The 21,747-nt window shown below is 39.9% G+C and overlaps 1 protein-coding gene across 1 annotated transcript in view; it reads right to left on the bottom strand.

Annotated features, from left to right (window-relative positions):
* Positions 1–19,162, bottom strand: part of LOC137291946 (carcinoembryonic antigen-related cell adhesion molecule 5-like) — a 65,217-nt gene extending 46,055 nt beyond the window's left edge. The window contains exons 1-3 of the mRNA XM_067823530.1: positions 19,033–19,162; positions 18,314–18,577; positions 3,363–3,632 (exon numbers count right to left, since the gene is read on the bottom strand). Coding sequence (XP_067679631.1) covers positions 3,363–3,632; positions 18,314–18,577; positions 19,033–19,162 — 664 coding nt within the window. The remainder of the gene's footprint in view (positions 1–3,362; positions 3,633–18,313; positions 18,578–19,032) is intronic.
* Positions 19,163–21,747: the final 2,585 nt, after the last annotated feature.

The following is a 21,747-nucleotide window of genomic DNA, read 5'->3' as shown; positions in this document are numbered from 1 at the left end:
ACTGTGTTCTGTAATCTGATTGGTTGAAAAATGTGATTAAATGGTATTAGATTCCCGGAAACTGAAAGACTATTCACCGCGTATTGACATGTAAACAGTTGTTTTGTTGTGTCATCAACAGTGGTGACGTAGAGTTAGAATGACGTCACAAATGAGCAACTCCAGATGCTACCATGAGAATCAGCTGAAACGGCCAGCTGATGACACTTCACTTCTGTGTCCGTATTCGATGTAAACGAGTGCAGACACTAAAACCCCTTTGGTTTACTTTTGTGTTTACAATGTCGATAAACATCATGTGTTGGCCAATTTCCGGGTGTTATTGAGTATTTGAAGCATGGGAATATTTCATTTGAAACCTCTGGCTGACGCCGTCGGTTCCAAATGCATTCCCGTGCTTCAAATACTCAATAACACCCGGAAATTGGCCAACACATGATTTTTATCTCCTAAATGGACATTGTTTGGTTGAAAATACTGCCCACCAAGAAATGTAGCGCTAAGGAGTATGTTATGCTGTATGAGACTTTCAAATGACACCATCTTAGAATTGTCCTTAAGAATATATCTGGGTGCCCAATATCATTACTTAGTGCCTGAGGCTTAGGCTGAACCTGGAGATGAATGTTGTTTTGTGACAGTTCACAAGTTGTATCGTGATTTTTACTGGCGAGACTACTGCAGTTATAATGGTTCATTTTTCTTGATTCAAGCGCATGGTTTGGGATACAACCTAGCAACACTTGATTTACAGACGAGCTTGTAAGCAGAAGCAGGCTGACCTTTTCAAGAAAGAACATGATAATCCTTGAAAAAGAGCAACAGGCATAGGTAGATACCAGCACATAAGGTTATTCAAGTTCCAAGTGATAAGAATATCCTGTCAATGAACAGCATTTTGACCCTCAATGAATCACGCCATCAACCATTTGACAGTTATGTAGCTGAAAAAATCACATTTGAATCCAATCAAACAACATTCCATTAAGAAAGTGTTTTCAGTTTCACAAACTCTTTGGGCTAGTCACTGGAGACTGAAAGAGACAACTTCTCACTGATTGTGATTCTGTGCAGTCTCTGTTATTTAGACAATATAGCAGACTAGCTATGGCTTTGCTGTAATTCCTGCTGTCAGCTGCCATGCTGTCAAGTTAGGTCATTCATTCAAAAGCTGTGATAACACTGTAACTGCAATGACACTTTCTTAGAATGCAATTTGAAAAAGCAAAACAAAAAAAAAACATGACAAGTCTGTCTGTGTGTGTGTCTGATCATGAGTGTGTGTGGGGTGGGGGTGGGGTGGGGGTGGGGTGGTGGTGTCTGTGTGTGTGTGTGTGTGTGTGTGTGTGTGTGTGTGTGTGTGTGTGTGTGTGTGTGTGTGTGTGTGTGTGTGTGTGTGTGTGTGTGTGTGTGTGTGTGTGTGTGTGCTATTGGCAGCGTATGTGTCATGGGGTAGCTATTAATGTGCCAGAAGGAACTCAGGGCCTGGTCAGGACTGTAGGTAACAAAGTGGCCATATCTCAGGCGTAAGTTCAACTCCGGACATAAATGTGAATTGCGCCCAAACGCAAATCTACGCCCTAATGCACATCCTTTGCTTAAGCAGGCGTAGCTGATCAATGGCGGCTGTAGTTTACTGACACCGCAGACGACACTTGAACAGAAAGAGGATATTCAGAGACAGAACAAACCTATCCAGACAAGTGAGGACGACCGGGGCCCGATGATGTCCAGCACCCACGATGTATATGTTGACTCCTTTGGTTGGGGTCCACTCCCAGTAGCCGAGTTCTTCATGGCACTGACGTCCCTCTTAGTCAGTGAAGTTAGGTTTTCGTTGCTTACGGTAGTCTGCCATCATGAATCGCTCAATGAGTGCCGCAAAGTTCTTTGGGGCGAAAGTTCGAAATCTAATTATAGCACACTTACGCCTAGAACCGTTATGCCAAGCCTAGCTACACCGTGATTAAGCCTTGACTGTGCATGCCACTAAAAAGGAAAGCGCCGCTGAGCTTGACGTAGCGCTTTACGCCTGACGTAAGCTACGCCTGAGATATGCATACGACTACACGTGGGCAGACCGCCATCCCTCCCCCCTACAAGTCTTTTTACAGGTTATTTTGTGTACATCAAAGAACTGTCATAACACTCCTTTGAGCATCATATAATCTCACCGCTGCCCAGAAATACATTCCTGAATTAATCATGCTGAGATTGTGATGATCAAAACCAGAATTATACAGTCACATGTAATACTAACAACCATTCATACATAAAATAACGAATACTCAGAACTCTGTAATCTGAAGCCATATCGTGGAATACCTAATGATAATTAACAAAAGATTTAATTTGAAAAAAAATTGGATTCAATCCAGGTAACTCCAAAAGACAGGATAGACAAAATAAACAATAACATACAAAACAATGAGTTCGTATGAGTGAAAATACCTAAATTCAGTAGATGCTGATTCTAAATCAACACTCGTCAGGACTGAAGAAATATTTTGGCGGTATTACAAACACTTTTGCATCCTTGGGGGTACTTGTGCATAGAAGCATATAGCACAAGACTGGATACAGTAAAGTAGACAGTTGTTGGTCCATTAACTAGACAAGGATCACTGATATTACAGTCAAAATTCTATCCTGATTGCCCTGTAACTTCTTCCTGATAATGGGAACATTTGATTCCTCCTCATATGTTCGAATCAGTTATATGCACTCAGTAAGAAAACTCAGAATGTGAATTTGTTTTTCACAGAGTAGATATATTGATACTTAAACTGAATGAAATAGTTGTCTTGCATATATACAGTTAGTAGAGAACATTATAGACAGATGCTACATATTTTTTTAAAATAAAGGCATAAAAAATGGTCAAAAGAAGCAGAAAAAATAGTTTATACAAAATTGGAGATTACATAAATGGAGTCATTTTACCTTCAGAAAGCAGGAAATGGCACTAGGGGGCTCTTAATCTAGAAAATTCCTGGGGGACCATGCCCATGATTCTTAGCGGGCTCGCAGCCGCCAACATGGACGGAGCCCTCACCCCCATTTAGGAAAGTTATCTACACACCTGCTGGTGGGTCAGCTGCCACAGTGGAGGTGCAGTGTAAGTAACCTCCACTGTGACAGCTGACACACTAGACGTCCCCACGGAGTTCCTCCCAGCAAATATATACCTTCCCGAACACACACATCCTTGTCTTTCAGTAGTGTAGTCATGTTACTTACACTGCACCTCCACTGTGACAGCTGACACACTAGACATCCCCATGGAGTTCCTCCCAGCACATGTATAGCTTCCCCAACACACACACATCTTTATCTTTCAGTAGTGTCGTCATGTTACTTACACTGCACATCCACTGTGACAGCTGACACACTAGACGTCCCCACGGAGTTCCTCCCAGCACATGTGTAGATTCCTCCACTGCTCCTGGAGACAGGACTCAGACTGTACTCTCTGCTTGTTGCTGATGAGATAGGAGAACCGTTGTGTGTCCAGATGTAAGACGTCACTGATTGGTTGGCTGCCGTCACTTGACAGATCAGTTGAGCATTGGGCTGCCCTACATAGACTCTGTGTGGTTGACACGTGGGGCTCAGTGTTACCTCGGGGACATCTGAATGGACAAATAAATATTTGATACTATAAACAAACATCTAGTGACATCACTCAATATAGTCTGATGACATCATTTCTGGTTTACAATAAGTATAACAGAGCAGGAATGCCTATGTTGTTAGCAAACACTGTAAGAAACACCTGTTGAAATTATGTGACTTCAAACAGTTTATTCAATACTGAAGGCCATATGACCTGGGGTACAATTACAATTATTTTGTCACATGGATTTGATCTGAATAAACAAAGCTAATAACCTAGCATGGCGTACATTAAATACATACTTCAAATTAAATGATAGTAATTTGATTTCTGTGGATTTAGTGAACAAGTAAGTTACATTTGTATGGCATAACAGAGGCTAACAGATCCATAAAATGTTCACAGTGGATGATAAAGTTGCACTGTTGTTTCTCCTTCCTCTATGCATTTAGATTGTTCCATGCTATTCTGAATTTACAGAATGTGCATACCAAAGACTTGTCTTGGACACAGGTAATTTCTATTTCTGTGTGAAAATCAGTCATTAATCCAAAGTGTAATGACAGATAACTTCAGGTACAAATAGACATATGCTAATCCCGGATAAAGATGTCCTGTAAGTTTTGTTTGAAAGTGCTGGTAAGAAGATAGCTCTGCTTTGGGTATCTAAATGAGTCCATTTGTAATAGTTTTAACCAATATTTGATTACTCTCATTCTGATATACACAAATATAGTGGAGCATCTCGTTTCATGCTGTGTTGCATCGCTATTGCATGCATTGTGACACACAGTGAAGCTGTCATGCCTCTAGCTACTGAATAAGCTGCACGAAGGCAGGTACAATCTCCGAGGCTGTTTATACTTGAAGATGCTCGCACATTGAGTGCTGCTGACAAACAGCTGCAGGTAGCTTGCAAAAGACGAAATTGTATGAAACACAACTTCCACCTAATGCGGAACATGGCAAGACATTGTTACAGCTACATCAAAAAAAATATTATCAACAATTCTGGTTTCATGAAATTACTTCCCACAAGGGGAAAACAAGTGCAAGAAAACTTTAGGACAGAAAGCTGCATTCAACTGCATATTATTTGTACTGGCAGGTGTAATAACTATCCAGGCAATCACTACCTTGAAATACTTAGAACTAGCCCTTGCAAATATATGTTTTTAACATAAAGTTATTGCTGCACCCAGGAACACAAAAATAAAGTTCCCTTCAATATTTCAATAATGATAATGGCACAATACACAAATCAGCTGTTTTGACTCAGAATGATATGAGTTAAAAGTATGAGGGTAGAGCAATGACCTGACTACATGGCATAGATTATGAATAGATGGTACAGGGTATCCTTCTTCAAATAAAGTCCCAAATGTATTCTAGGGGTTCATGTCTGGTCTAAAGGCAGACTGGAGAGAGAGTCACTGTGGAATTCTCAATGAAAACCGCAAGAGAACAATGTCGCCAAGCAATATCAGGTGACACAAATGCTTGTAAGTTACCATGCGTTCGTGAGTTTGATATAGAGATTCGTCATGTGTCCGAGTTAAATATCAAACGAAAACAAAGTTCAAGCATGATATTTAACTGGGACACTTCATAAGTCGTGATATCAAACTCACGAACCTATGGTAACAAATTTATCGTAATGAGCACCCTCACTAAATTCTTCAAATCTGGATTGAGAAAATCAAAAGGGCAGCTGATTGTGTCAGTATAACTTGTTGATATATTACAACTGTTTTTAAGTGATGGCATGAATGTCTGGAGAGTACGGACTCCATCTGGAATGTTGCAATACCAATCTGCGTCATCATTACAAATAATGCAATAATGGATTGCTGTTGGTAAAACGTAAACCTCCGAAAAGTTGACAACTTTGCAAACAGCCACAGTACTGTCAGAAATAGAAAAAAAACTGTCACCACGTTTATCTCTACAATTTAATGTAGTTGATATGTGAACGTGTGAAATATCTGTTAGACCAACTAGGGCGTAACTACAGTTCCAATGGTAGGGAGATAGGAAACGTAATAAAAGGACATTACTGAGGAGAGATTAGTGCAGAAAAGAGCAATGCAGACTTATTTGGAACAGACCATAGCTATATGAAAATTAGTGTGCAATGAAAATGTATAAAAAAAGACACTTTTTTCAAATGCTCATTTTTGTTTTAAACTTACCTTAATTATAACTAACAGCTCACATAAAAAAATAATAACTTTCAAGCTGAAACAATAAAGGATGTAGAGACCATGGAGTCTCACTATCACTATAAAAGAAACAGATAGGAGGGATCATCTTAAAATCAAAACTAGGACTGCAGATAATTGAGGTCGGGCTTGGGGATAGAGATATCAGTTAATACTTTTTACAATTGCTTAGGGGAGTTAAACAATGGAAATACATGGCATGTCATAACAATTTACCAATAATGTCCAGCCCTGTCGGTCTTCGGGTGGTCATGCCACCTATATATTTTGAGACATTTAATACAATGCTTTTCAATGGGTGTCAGGTATTATATTCTTTTACAAATCTGAACAAAAACAGGTTAATCGAGAGATGTGACATATTCAACACACATGAAAAAGAAGAAAGAATCTTTGAGATGGCCCCTTGTGCCAGTAAGCAATGCATGCATTTCATGCGAAGTGAGGTGACAGTCCATTGTCATACCTGGCTGAGCGACCTAATTGCCATCTATAGTCTGATTTATTGTTTTCTGCAGCTAGTCATATTTTATCCAAGTTTTGCCCAATTTTACGAGTAAACATGCTTTTCCGGATATTCTGAATCTATATGGACTGAATGCCCTGTTAGGCCGAAATGAGTTATTTCAACATATGCTATTTGTATTTGTGCAAATTTTAAGGATACTGAATAACAACTCAAAAGATATTTTTTTATATTTCTGACAGACAGTGCCCATAAAGTTTCCCCATATAAAACTTTAAAGGCACCCGTGGCGAGCCACCTCCTCGTGGTGGGTGCTGGGTAACGCCAAGAGCTCGTCGACACCCCCGTAGTGGACCCGGGGGTATAATTGGTCCACCAACCCGTTTACCGTGGGTTGCGGCCCTGTGTCGGTGGAGGAGGGGATCCTGGTGGTTGAGGGCAATGGGAGCAGGACCAGTGTTCCTGTTTTTGAAGGGCATTTAGAAGTGAAATGCATAAGAATGAAGATTTTATGGATATCAACTTCTTTATATGAGAACACAACGTTTCGGAGTTAATGCTTACTCCTTCATCAGGTGACCTCTGAGGGAGTGACCATTTCCCAACATTACTCAAACCTGTGAATCCTTCTGATGTTCCTCCAACATCAAGATGGAACTTCAAAAAGGCTAACTGGCGTTTATATGAAACTCTGTGTGTTGACAGGCTTAAACCTGAACTTTTTAATAATGTTCCTGATGCTATTCAACGTTTTTGTGATGAAATGAATGTTATTGCTCATGAGTGTATACCAAAGTCCTCTGCAGTTCCACATATTCGCAAACCATGGTTCAATGATCAATGTAAACAAGCTAGAAAGGAACGGGAAAATGCTGAACACTATTTCCGTCGACACCCCATGGTGCATAATTTGAATAAATTTAAGATCGTAAATGCTAAAGCACGGCGTACTTTTAAACAAAGCAAACGTCAATCTTGGCAACGATATGTATCAAACATTAATTCACGTACACCAATGTCTAAAGTCTGGAATATGATCCAAAAAATAAAAAAACCTAGTATTCACCACCTTATAGATGGAAACCAGTTACTAACTGATGAAACCGATATTGCTAATAAACTTGGTGAAACTTTGGCAAAACATTCTTCCTCGTCAAATTATGAACCTGAGTTCCAAACATATCAAAAACAGCAAGAAAAGAAAACTATTAACTTTAATTCAGATAATGGGGAAGGATATAATGAAACGTTTTCGTTACATGGGCTTCATACTGCTCTTGATCAGGCTCGTGATACTGCTTCAGGAGCTGATAACACACATTATCAACTCCTGAAGCACTTGCCAGATACATGCTTATAGACGCTGTTACATATTTTTGATAATATTTAGACATCTGGACAATTTCCTTCGTCATGGCGTGATGCTATCGTTGTTCCCCTTCCAAAACCTGGACGTGATCCGACTGATCCTTCCAATTATAGGCCAATTTCACTTACTAGCTGTGTTTGCAAGACCATGGAACGCATGATAAATAATCGACTTGTCTGGTACTTGGAAACAAATAACCTCATAACAGATATGTGGTTTCCGCAAAAACAGAAGTACTGTCGATCATTTAGTACGTTTAGAATCGTTTGTTAAGAATGCCATAATTAATAAACAGCATGCAGTGTCGATCTTTTTCGATCTGGAAAAAGCATATGACACCACTTGGAAACATGGGATTTTAAAAGATTTACATGACTTCGGATTGCGAGGCCGATTGCCTCAATTTATAGCCAACTTTTTAAATAATCGACAATTTCAAGTTCGTGTGGGTTCTACCCTGTCTGATCATTACAGCCAGGATCAGGGTGTACCACAAGGCAGCATTTTGTCTGTTACACTTTTTAGCATCAAGACAAACAGTTTATCAAAGGTTTTAAACGATTCAATTGATGGATCACTTTTTGTGGACTTTCATGTCGGGGTAAAAACATGCATACTATTGAACGGCAACTGCAGTTGTGTCTAAACAAGATAAACAAACGGTGTTTGGAAAACGGCTTTAAATTTTCTACGTCTAACACTAACTGTATACATTTCTGCCGTAAATACAAACCACATAAGGACCCTGAACTGTGTCTAAACGGCAAACCTATTAAAGTTGTAAAGGAGGCCAAGTTTCTGGGTCTTATATTTGACTCCCACTTGACGTTCTTGCCGCATATTAAATCCCTTAAAGTTAAATGTTTGAAGGCACTCGACTTGTTAAAAGTTGTTTCCAATTCAAAATGGGGAGGCGATCAAACCACCCTACTTCACTTATGCAGATCACTCATTCGCTCCAAACTTGACTATGGTTCCATTGTATATGGCGGAGCCTGTAAAAGCAGCCTGAAAATGTTAGATTATATCCATCATCAAGGTCTAAGATTATGTCTTGGATCTTTTAGAACTTCTCCCGTTGACAGTCTCTATGTCGAGGCAGATGAGCCATCTCTCACTCAGCGACGTATAAAATTATCTTTACAATATGCTACAAAGCTATACTCTAACAAATCTAACCCTGCATTTAATTGTGTCTTTAACCCTCTTTATGAGGATTTATATAACAAAAAGTCTTCTCTTATTCCACCTCTAGGGCACAGAATTAAACCCTTTCTTTCTTCGGCCGGCATTCAGCTGGAATACATAGCTCCCTCCCGTCTCCTTTTTCTCCTCCGTGGCAGATACTCAGACCACACGTTGACCTACCATTAACTACATTTTTAAAAATCAGAAACGAATGAATTGCAGTATAAGCAAGAATATCATCAATTGCAACATAAATATAGCAGTTATAAATCCTTATTTACAGATGGGTCCAAGGACGGTGGCGCAGTGGCTTGTGCCACTGTCATTGGATCCAGAACAATATCTTCTAGATTGCCAGATAATAGTTCTATTTTTACAGCTGAAGCTAACGCCATATTAACAGCTCTTAAATATATTCAAAGACACCCGAAACGTAAACAATATATACTCTATTCAGACTCTCTTTCTTGTCTTCAGGCTATTAAAAATTTATTATGTAAACATCAACTTTTAATTGACATTATTGAATTGTATAATAATCTTGCTACTGGCCAATACGACATCGTCTTTTGCTGGGTACCCAGCCACGTGGGCATTTCAGGTAACACAATGGCCGATCTTGCTGCCAAGGCAGCACTCAACAAATCTGTGACACCACTTCTTATTCCATACTCTGATTATAAAGCTTGCATTAGAACTTATATCAGTGACCTGATGCAGAAGAAGTGGTACACCCAAGTAGGTCTAAATAAATTACATGAAATAAAACCGTATATTGGTTACACCTACTTGGGCTGTCTGTCCAGATTTGAAGAGGTTATTTTAAGACGATGTCATATTGGCCATACCAGATATACTCATTCATACCTTTTAAATGGTGAGGATCCTCCATTTTGTATCCCTTGTGATGAGAGAGTCACGGTCAAGCATATTCTGCTTGACTGTGTCGAATTCTCCATCAGAAGGGATAAATATTTCAATGTCGAAACTATCAAGGATCTTTTTACCAGAGTTAGTTCTCATTTAATCATTGGTTTTTTAAAAGAAATTGATTTTTTGGTTGAATTGAGTAATATGTTCTGTAAATAGATGTATTTTAATTATCGGTAGTTTAGATTTGTAACTAGAATTGTTAGTGGCTGTACCCTCAAAGGGGGTTGAAGTATTGTAAAATTATTGTCCTCCTGAGAGGGTACGTAAGTCCAAAAACATTCACAGTAAATTTAAACTTTCCACTGTTCTTAATCGTAGCATACTTTTTATTTTTAATTTTTGGCTCGATATGTCTAAATTGCTAATAGCTGATGGGATGATGTAAATCCAACTAGGGTCCATGCAGGTAGCAAAGGTATTGTAAGTCCTCATGGTCCCTAGTATGGTGATCTACCTTCAGTTGTTGGCAATCTATAGCCTGTTTTTATATTGTCTTGTCCGAATAGTGCTATTAGATTTAACTTTCGACGCTAGTTTTAATCGCATTTGTGATATTCTAGTTGTGTTACTGTCCTTCGCTGACAGGTTTTTATAATGCATCTATGATCTTTTTCACTGTTGAATGTTCTCGTCACGATATGGCTGAGATATTGCCGATGTGACGTTAAATATTAACTCACTCACTCACTAAAACTTTAAATTTCAGCAAAGGCATTGTCGGGACAGGGAATCAGGATGAGACACTTGTCATGATCACGTAAACAAGCGAATAGATGGAGTCATAAAATCAAAATCTGTTGACATTCACCAAACCAAACCAACATCTCCAAAACACATCAATGAATGAGTCTATCATAGTTTCTGTAAGTAGGTCACTGACATATGGTACAAAATTTCATTTAGACAATGCAATCATGTATAAGGTTACAGATTATTTAGAAACATTTGATCTGATCACGAGGGCATGCTTAATGGACTGCATCAATACATTGCATTATGTTTAAAAAAATTAATGATACCCACGTATAATGCAACCATGGATGAAGCACATCACCGGCGCCAATGAAAAAAGTGTTTTGTCATGCGTTGTTGTTTTTGTACAAAGTTTGGTGGAGCATACATATTACTCCGAAACGACCTAGAATGAAGTGCATTACCTACACACATCCAGTAAATTCGTGTTTGTCTTGCGTTGTTGTTTTTTCAACGCAGCCTTGTCGAGTTTATATATAAGTCCAAAACAAGTCGCTATTTTGTGTTCAAACGATGCGACACGAAATTGGCACCGGCAAGATATAACCAAAGTCGAAGCACAACTTACATGTCATTTATTTTGTACAGTTATATGACATTGATTGATTGACATTGAATTACAGGTCAGCTGTCGTGAATCCATCAAATTCAGTGTCGGATTCATTGCCGCTCAAATCACTCCATGCGGCTGAATCCTTCATGTCCCCAATTCATCCTCGAAGTCGTCTGGTATGTTGGATGTGTCATTGTCTTCGGACCTGACCCCGGACTTCTTCACCATATCATCAAATATAATGTCACCTTCAGAGCCAAGTGTTTCCGTTATCCGATAAATACCGGACATAGTCCGATAAAAATTATCATTGTCCGGTATTTGAAAACACTGCCGGACATCATGTCCGATAACATATCAAGTTATCAACTTAAAAAAAAAATACCAAATCCTTAAATTATTAAACTAATGTTTGATCGAAACGATGTGCCGAGCGTAACACTTCTAAAAAAGGTTGGAAAACCCCAGTTTGCTTAAAATAGAATGCAGCGTAACGTTCAGTGCTCGCGAGGCATTAAAGCATTCGGAAATCTGGAACTGGAACCGAGATATGTAAAATCAACCTCAGAGGAATGTCCTCCAAGGATGACTTCGCTTTTCTCCAACTACGCACCAACGATTCGTTAATGGAGAACTCACATGCATCAGCACAGTTATTTCCATTCACAGCAAAGGCAACCACCTTGAGCTTGAAACTAGCGTCGTATGCAATCGTTTTCTCTTTTAATGAGGTATGAAAAGTCAACGAATAACGAATAATTATACCCATTCCTTTTCTAGTCATGCAAATGCTCAGCCATTCTATAATCCCCAGTGTGGAGACAATGGGAGACTATTTCTTGTATTGAATTACCATTTAACTGTAGAAGGGGATGGCTATCAAACGCCGGTTGACATCATCAGTGGAAACTGAAAGTGAAACAGCTGCAAGAAACGTAAGATCTTATACCCCGTGCATAATGCGACCCCTCTTCCTTAACCCCTCATTCGCATTATACGCGGGTATACATGGTAGACATCAGAGACACAAAGAAAATGTATTTCATCCTCCGGGATGTTATTGCTACACATTATTATCCTGAGGCATTAATTTCACCTTTACACCTTGACTTACAAAGAAGGGGTAGGTGATGATGTCTGAATGAACATGAATATTGTCTATATTCTTTAAAATGTACGTTTGAAACATAACACTCAACATCTAGTAAAGACTTAATGGTCTTTTAAGCTAAATGTAGTAGTAAGCCAAATGCAGTGATTCAATAGCTGTACTCAATATGCTTTGCCCCTTTCAATCAATAAGCCCCAGTTTAAACATTGCATTTATAGTGGTTAATAGTGCCAACATCATGACTAAACCACACAAATCAAAATATGTTGATGTATGTAAAAGTTTTTACATACATACATACATACATACATACATACATACATCTACCAGATGATGGATACCTGTCTTCAGACATATGAAGTAATGTACACCAGTAATGTAGATATTTAACATAGAATCATCACGTACACATTATTTACCACAATCTGCTAATATAGCATTGCTAGAAACGTTTACCTATACCATGAACATATTTACAGAAATTTGTATGAAAGTTGTAAATTTGCACAATAACCCCCACTTTTGCACCATAACGTATAACAGGCTTCACTTGGGTATCAAAGAGCTTATCAAGAATGTTAACAGGAATATTTGGACATATGTAGAATAACTTCTTAATAGAAAATAATTCCTTGTTTGATTTGTCTGATAGTGTCTCTGTACATATAGTCCATGACAGACGTGTAGAGAACAATATTGCTAGATAGTTGTATTGAGGAGACGTTTGTAACTGTGCCTCCTCCATTTAGGAAACCAATATTCCTAGTGACGTAATCAGCATCCATTTAAAAACCCAATAGCTCTGATAAGGACAAACTTTATGGATGAGCTTCTTTAATCGGGTGAAGCGACGTTCAAGTATGAGACAGGTTAGAGAGGTGTGTGTGTGTGGGGTGGGGGGGGGGGGATGTTAGTGCCTAACATCGATTTCTGGTATGAACCTACGGGGTACTAGTAAATAATGAATAAATAGTAATGAAAACCCACCATACCTAAAAAACTGTAAAGGGTCCTACTTGAGAGGAAAAATAAATACATGAATGAATAAATAAGTATGGGAGAAGAAAATAGCTGAGTAAATTTAACAATGATTTAGTATTTTAATTTATTAGAGGAGTGTAGGGGTGGGGGTTGTGGGGTGGGAGTGGGGGTTGTGGGAGAGGGAGAGTTGTAAGAGAAATGGTTCAGCATAGGGGGAGGGATTAGTTTTAGTAAGCAGTTAAGCACCAAACGAAGTAGGGGGGCTTCGGAAGTACAGAAAAAGGGGTTAAAGGGTTGGGGGGTACGGAACCGAGAGAGCCGATAGGAGAGCCGTAATATTATGTTATGGGGAGGCTCTGTACAGGAGGCGCTATTGCGTTGGTGACCTTGACCTAGGTAGAGAGACAGATTTGTTTATATGTACGAAGTGAGGTGAAGTGGCGAGGCGAGGGGTAGTTGGCTGTTAGGGAGGCGCTGACGTCGGAGTAGACGACCTGCAGTTATGTGTTGAGTGAATCGAGTTTATAGAGATGTGTTTGTTTTGGTGGTTGTTTAATTATTGTTTAGATTTTTTCAATAAGGTTTCATTGTTGAATAAAAGTGGGGTTAAGAGAATTTAACAGGAGCGTTGTGCTATGGTGTGATTTACTGGGAACAGCCTTGTTTAGGTTTGTAGGCACCCGTGAACGGCCACCTCCTCGTGGTGGGTGCTGGGTAACGCTGTGTAGGTTTGTAATATTTTATAACTAGATGGCAATCAGTAACAATATGGGTAATAGTTTCACGTGATCTGCATTGGGGACAGAACCCGTCAAAGCGTCGATTTCGTTTGTATAGATCATGATTAAGGTTTATGAAGCCTGAAATGAGCCGATAAATGCAGTTATCTATGATTTTTTATTGGAAAAGTTGGGAGTTGATTTAATTGGTGGTATGATTATGGATTATGTCAGAGTTGAGGTTTACTTTGTAATTTTGTTGTTTTGTGAAATTTTTGATGATTTGTTTGAATTCTGCTTTGGAAGTGTGATGGTTTAGGGATTGAGGGATGGATAAGGACGAGTTTTACTGTGGAATAAGCAATGTTGTTGCCTAGGTTTTGTGCATGGTCATGTATCCATAGGAAGGTGATGGCTTTATTGGAGAAGCTTCAGTGGTGGATTTGTAGTACAACATTGTGAATGATATCGTTTTGAAAGTTAGAGTGTTATGTATTGTGTCCATCTTTAACAACATTTAGTGAATCCGTTATTGTTAGGAAGTCTGATTGTTTTAGGTTGGGGATGATGTGTAGGGCAGATAGGACTGCAGTTAGTTCAGTTGTGGTGGTTGTGGTGTAGTTTGTATAGTGAAGGATGGTTGTGATGATGTATAATTGTTGTAAATGAATGCTTAGGCCTGTGGTATTGTTGGTGGTAGCTGCATCTGTGAAAATGTGGGTGTGATGGGGGTAGTTTTGTTTTATGTGGGTATGTATTAAATGTGTTCTGGTGTCTATATCTGTGTTTCTATTAAGTTGTTGGGTGATGGAGGCTAGTGAGCTGTCCATGTTAGCTGTTGGTTTGTCATGGATGTAGGTTGAGATGGGAGGTGAGTTGGGTATGTTATTAAGTTGTTCTGTTTGGAACAGACTGGTCAAATGGGTGATGAAGGGGGCCTTTTCGGGGTTTTGGCGGAATATTTTAATGGTGGATTTTCTGGTATTTTTGTATTTTGTGTTGATCAGTTGGGCTTTGTGTTGGGCCGCAGCCCAATAGTTAAGTGATTGAAGGGATGCGTGGGATAATGAGGAGTGTATTTAAAGAAGTGACAATTGTCACACCAAGGGCCAGTTTAAGAGCTTTGTATTGGTGAGAGTTTAAGTTTTGAAGATTGACGGGTGAGAGTTAGTGGAGGACTGGAGCGGTGTACTCCAGTTTAGACATGATGGAGGCTTTATACATATATTTAAGAGTGTTTGTTTGTCAGCTCCCAATTTTGTGCCAGTGATGGCTCGCTTTATGAAAGGGGTAGGTGGGGGTGGGGGGATATTGGGGTTGGAATGTAAGGTGTTTGTCAAGCTTCACTCCAAGGAATTTTGTTTCTTTTTTAATGCAGTTTCTTATTTAGGTGTAGTTTGGGTGTATAATTTTTCATATATAGGGATATGAATAGAATACCAACTTTTTGTGTTTTTAACTTTAACGTGGAAGGACCATTTTAGGGCCCGCTTTTTGGATATGGTTAAGAATTATTTGTATTCTAGCAGAGACTTGTTTTATTGATGGAGAAGAGGTCCAGAAAGAGATATCGTCAGCAAATTTGGCAGTTGAGATGTTTTCTGTGTTTTGAGGGAAAACATCGTTAATCATGAAGTTGAACAGGGTTGGAGATAAAATGTCTCTCATGGACATGAAACGATGGATTGCCATCGACAGTGTCACCACTTACACGTACGGACACCAGGGAATAATTAATTGAACACTCACGTGCATGCATGTATACATCCATGAAAACAATTATTACAGCCTGCAAGGGTACTGGAAAGGCATCCCAAAGTTCTCCAAAGCCGCACAAGTCTCAGAAAACCAAAGCAGTGCTCGAAAAGCAAGCCATCCCGGCACCTCAGTACATCCCGAGAAGAAGATTCGACGTTTCAACGTAGAATCGCGTTCACCATGCCGAAGTCCTGTTTCTCCCGCATGACAGGGTGAGACGCAAAACCTACTAGTACGCATTGAATATCGTCAGTCCCTACAAAGAAGCCAAACCGATGACGACCAAAGATTCAAACAAAGTTGCCAAAGCCTTGGAACGCATCTACAACTGCAGTCACTTAACCAGGTCCACCGTGTTGAAAGTCGACCCCAGACGCGAATTCATGTGAACCATGCCGCAGCTGCTGCCAAAGCACGACATTGATCAGTGTGAAACGAGGCATGGTGGGAACTCACCGTAGTCAAGTCATTGTCGAGAGATTCAATCACACCAAACGCCTGTTCTTGCATCAGTATTCGATGCAAGAAACAAAAAAGCTGAATGGGTCACACACTTGCCGCGAGTGCCAGACAAGAGACCGGTTGAAGCCATCAAACTGAAATCTGACAAATCGTCACCAACAGAAGTCGCAATAAAATGGAAAGGAAACCATTAGCAGACCATGTCAGCTTTAAGTACTTACACCAGCCGAGCAAATACAAGGGAGGCAGCAGAAACCACCCGAACCGACATGGTCCATGAAAACGTACAATGTCCATCCGGTCAATATCAAAGAAGGCGAACCCAACTTGTACCTCTTGAAAAACAGACCTCCGAGAGCATTCATCAGAGAGGAGTTGATGATCGTACCTCGCGACATGGTCCCTTACACATCACCCACCGTGCAATGCTCGTTCTCTTAGCGGTTCAAGTTAACACTGTCTGTATGTCAAAGCGTGTGACTCACCCTGACACCAATTGCTTCTGTTTTTCTCATTGTCCAGCCAAAAACATTGTCTTCAATTCTAACAACCAAAGAAACTCTCTCGAAAACTATTCGACGATTCTACTCAAATTTTGCATGCACCTCGATAAGTAAGATGCACATCGGGGCCATGGAATAAGTGGCTTTTCAAGGACCCCCAGTAGATGCGTACAGTGTCATGTTATTCCTGATAACTGGTTCTGCTGAATCATATAACATATGCCATCAACATATGACGTCATTCTTCGTGGCATTGGAAAATGTAGCAGTATGTTTGTACGTAGTATACTCTTAAAACTTAAATCATCATCACAGCAACCTTATATGAAGTAAATTAGTAGCCCAAGCCTAAATATGTAATATTAATGTGCCTTAAATACCTGTGTTAACTTCGGCATGTGCACATATCTACTAATTGATGGGTAAGCTTGTATAGTTTTACCTCTTTATTGTATAAAACTTCATGGGTGTTGTAACTTGGGCAGTCATAGGCTTGACCTGTGATTCGGATTTGTATTGTTCTCTAGGATCACATGCTCATTTTAGTCATGTAGGGGTCAAGCTTCAAACTTGTGGCTGATCAGTCAGGCTATTTAGCCTTTCTGCCTGTGAGCACACTTTTTCTCCACAAGGGCAATTTATCCTTAGCTGAAATAGATATCGAGTTCCACTGGCTGCCATGTTACAACTGTGGCCGCTGTAAGGGTGATGCGTCAGTTAAAGCTGCTCTGATACCACTACAAAATCTCCATACTCTGACGATTAGACAGTATCAATGGCAAAATAGATGGAACACTAAGGTTTGATTCTCACTTATCAGGCAATTCACAAAATGGGACCTGTCTTCCAGACCTCATGACACTGAACACTTCCTCCAGAACTCACCGCTCCCATGATCAGTTTCTCCTGTCCGTACCTACTTATAAACTCAAATCGTTGGATGCCAAATCGTTTCAGTATGCAGCTAGTACCCGTTGGAACTATCTGCCTCTTGATCTAAAATTAGTACCATCTCTGCCACAGACTCAAAACACACCTCTTTCAACAATATATTTCATAAATCCATGTCCAGATGACCTTTGACTTGTCAGCACTTTGAGCATTGCTTTGCGTAGTGGAAGTCAGCGCTACATAAATACTCTTATTACTTATTGCTCATACTATTTGATTACATATTGTCTCTCGCGACATGATGAAGTTGTATTGTACGGTGCCACATTGGACACACACATTATACACAGTAATTTTATTAAAAGCCGAGGATGTACCATTTTACCATCTTGTCATAGTCACTTAACAATCAAACCCATTTTGGTTGGTTTTGTACTTGTCATACTTTAGCAGACAGACTTGAAAATGACAATCGGCTGCAAGGTTGAATCACTCTTACTGAATATGCAGATGTAGTACTACATATTGTTGGTGTATATGTGAAATGGAGTATAATGGTTTGTCTGCTATAATTTAAAGGTATCATGTGTCGATGTTACATGCATTGTTGGCGTATAAGTAAAATTGTTATGTCAATGAGAGTATCATGTTTCATGTATCAGGATGTGTAAATGTTGTACTTAAACCCCTGGAACAGCCATGGAGGCTGAGTGGGTTTGATAAGTGATAGGCAATAAGGGGCCTCCCTTAGCTAATACTGGGTATTGCACACAGAGCACTTTACTCACATGTGACATCCACTGAGACACTGGAGCTGTCAACAGTCCCGTGTGTATTGGAAGCCTGACACTTGTAGGATCCTGTCTGTGACCTGTCAGCCACTGGGAGTGTCAGTGTAGCTCCATCACTGTGGGGTGTCCCATCCTTGAACCACTTGTAGGTACACGCTGGTTTGCAGGTGGCTGAACACAGGATACTTGGTACACTCTCTTGCCCTTCCCTCCTGGTGTAGGACAGAGTGGAGGGTTGTAGTGTCACAGCATAGGGTCCATCTGTCGGAAAGATAGAACAGTGAAACAGATTAATCCAATGTATGCACAGTAATTGTGAATGTTTCTTGGTGTCATTAAAACAATGCCGACTTGAAGCCAGAGATTTCGGGCAAGTCACCAAAGAGTCAAAGAAAAGTCCATAGATCATAACATGACTTGTACCCAAGGGCAATGAGGTCTGATGATCATGCGCAGAAAAAAGTAATGGAAACCATCTGCAAGTTCTGAGAAGACTCTAGATAGATGTAGTTGACATTTTCCGCACAGTGATTGTTACGATCTCTTTTAGGGACATTAAAGTCTGGGTAGCAGAAGGTGAATCTTTCAGGCAGCAATTCAGTCGCGGGAACACCTAACGTCACTCGAAGCACCAACATAACTTCTCCATGGTGAACAAGGTAGGCAACTCCGATTGTGATAAGTTTTCTGCGCATCATAACATTGTGGACACACACACTTGTGGACAAGGAACACAATGAACTTGAAGAAGTAACACGCATTCTTGAAGATGTTGGATCGTGTTTCAGAATTCCTCAAAGCAATGACATGGCCTTGATCAAAGCACGAAATTCCAAAGGCTGGCATCACGCTTGAGGACCCATACTATGGTTATTCAATGAGACTAAAAGTAAAGGTGACTGATGAGATATTAAAGAACTAAGAACATTCCTACCCGGCCACCACAGACGGTGAGGAATGAGGGTACAGCTGGAGGGACCGCTGACTCGCGATCGTCGAGAGGTGAGTGAGTGAGTTAATATTTAACGTCACATCGGCAATATCTCAGCCATATTGTGACGAGAACATTTAACAAAGAAAAGGACTATATGTGTATTATAAAATCAGTCTGCGAAGGACAGTAACACAACTAGAATATCACAATTTGAATTAAATCTAGCGTCGAAAGTTAAAACTAATATCACTATTCGGACAATACATACATAAAATCAGGCTATAGATTGCCAACCACTGAAGGTAGATCACCATACTAGGGGCCATGGGGACATACAGTACCTTTGCTACCTGCATGGACCCTAGTTGGATTTACATCATCCCCTCAGCTGTTACCAATTTAGACAAATCTAGCCAAAAATTAAAAATACACATATACAACGACTAAAAACAGTGGAAGTCTAAACGTACAGGAAATATTTTGGGACTTACATACCCTCTCAGAAGGACAATAATTTTACGGTACTTCCACCCCCTTTGAGGGTAGAGTCACTAGCAATTCAAATTACTAGTCTAAACTACCATGAATTAAAATGCAGCTTTCTACAGAACATAATAATCAAAATTCAATGATGAAATCAATTTCTTTTAAAACTCCAAGAATTAAATGAGAACTTACGGTGTTAAAAAGGTCCTTACTTGTTTTTACATTCTGTTATAGAGTAACAATGTGGAATATGTTTTGTACAGTTTTTACATTCTACATTGTTTGAAATAAAGACCATTCATACATTTCATTTACTGTATACTAAATGTTACTGTAGAAAATTCATCTGGCAAAGGTAAACACACCTCAGATAAGCTCCTTTCAATAACCATAAATAAACCCTATCGCTTCCCTCTCGGCTTGTCAAAACAACTACCGCTGCATACCCATCAGTATAGCCTCCGGCCATGACTTCCTGGTCAGTATCCCATTATCTTCTGGCTAAGCTCGTGAGCACGGCTCACTCCATTGTTTAAAGTTTTCTGAATTACCTTTGCCAGTCTCTGTGACATTACACAAGCCTACGGCGTAAATATGCCACACTACTGCATTGTTCATTTAGCTTTAACCAAAAACGTTATTGTGAAACATTGCTGCGGGTCTTACCCCAACAGGTTTGACTGCATGTTCCCTGCACATAAATACAGGGTATCGTCCCCTCATCTTCACTCTTGAACTGCAGTCAGACTTGTTGGTCATATTTTGATATTGTTCAAGTAAGACCTTGCATTCTGTATTTTGTGTATGTATTACTTGACTTACGTTTCATTTATGAAACGTTACTAAGTTGATGTTGGACTTACTATTTTGTACTTGAATTATTTTGAACTTATATCTGATTAAATTTATAAATCTTATTGTATTACTTGAATACGTATGATTAAAACATTCACTGGTAACATTTATGTAACGTGTACGCTTAATAAAGTTATATCTTATTCTATTGTAAGTCATGATATGAAATATTAAACCCTGTATTGTATAGGCACCCGTGAACGGCCACCTCCTCGTGGTGGGTGCTGGGTCACGCCAAGAGCCGTTCAAAGCCCCGTGTGGACCCGGGTCAACTAGGTCCATAGCACTCCATTGCTGGTTGCAAGGAGCAACCGAATTGGGCAACCTGTTTGCCGTGGGTTGCGTCCCGTATCGGTGGAGGACGGTAGTCTGGTGTTTGAGGGCAGCAGGAGCCTGACCCGTGTTCCTGTTGCTCAACACACCACTTCGGCCCTTACTTCACCTAGACGGGTGGTAGAATCGGCCTGATTCTATCAGTCGGCTGGTCACGCCAAGCCCTGTGTGTATGGACTATACTTATTTGTCATCACACAAATTGGATTTGTTAATGTTAATCATTGGGTCTTGGTGAAATTGTTCATAAAAGATGTTTAAACTTTTGAACAATGATGTTTTGCACTTTGCTTAGAGTCCTATGCCAGAAGGCGGTGGCTCATGTGCCAATCTGGTGGATTTGTTATTTGTAACTCTTCTGCTGGAGTATATCATCCCAGTATCCTTGGTGCTGCAAGCTGGAGACCCGCTTGCTCAAGCATTGTCCCTGTGATACTCCATGGTGGGTGGGGAGCTCGGATGATGAAATGAAAAAACAATAACCATGGCGTATGAAACCCCCTACAAAAAACAAAACGCCTCCTTGAAGAAGATCATATATTCCCGTCACCATCACTGCACACAAAACGCTCAACACGAGTAAGGGAATTGTAAGGGACCGCGATAGATTACTCGCTCACATGTCAGAATTAGATATTGCCTCTGAAATGAAAGATCAGGGTGTTCTTTATGTGAAACGATTCTCAATTCGTAAAAATAATGAAACTGTCACAACCAACACTTATCTGTTTTCCTTTTCCCTACCTTCTGCTCCAAGATCACTCAAGGCCGGCTATTGCAATCTAAATGTTGACACATACATTCCGAATCCTCTCAGATGCTT

The sequence above is a fragment of the Haliotis asinina genome, chromosome 1 (assembly GCF_037392515.1).
Source record: "Haliotis asinina isolate JCU_RB_2024 chromosome 1, JCU_Hal_asi_v2, whole genome shotgun sequence".
Taxonomy (NCBI): Eukaryota; Metazoa; Mollusca; class Gastropoda; order Lepetellida; family Haliotidae; genus Haliotis; species Haliotis asinina.
The sequence above is the reverse complement of the archived record's forward strand: the minus strand, read 5'-3'. Positions and strand labels throughout refer to the sequence as shown.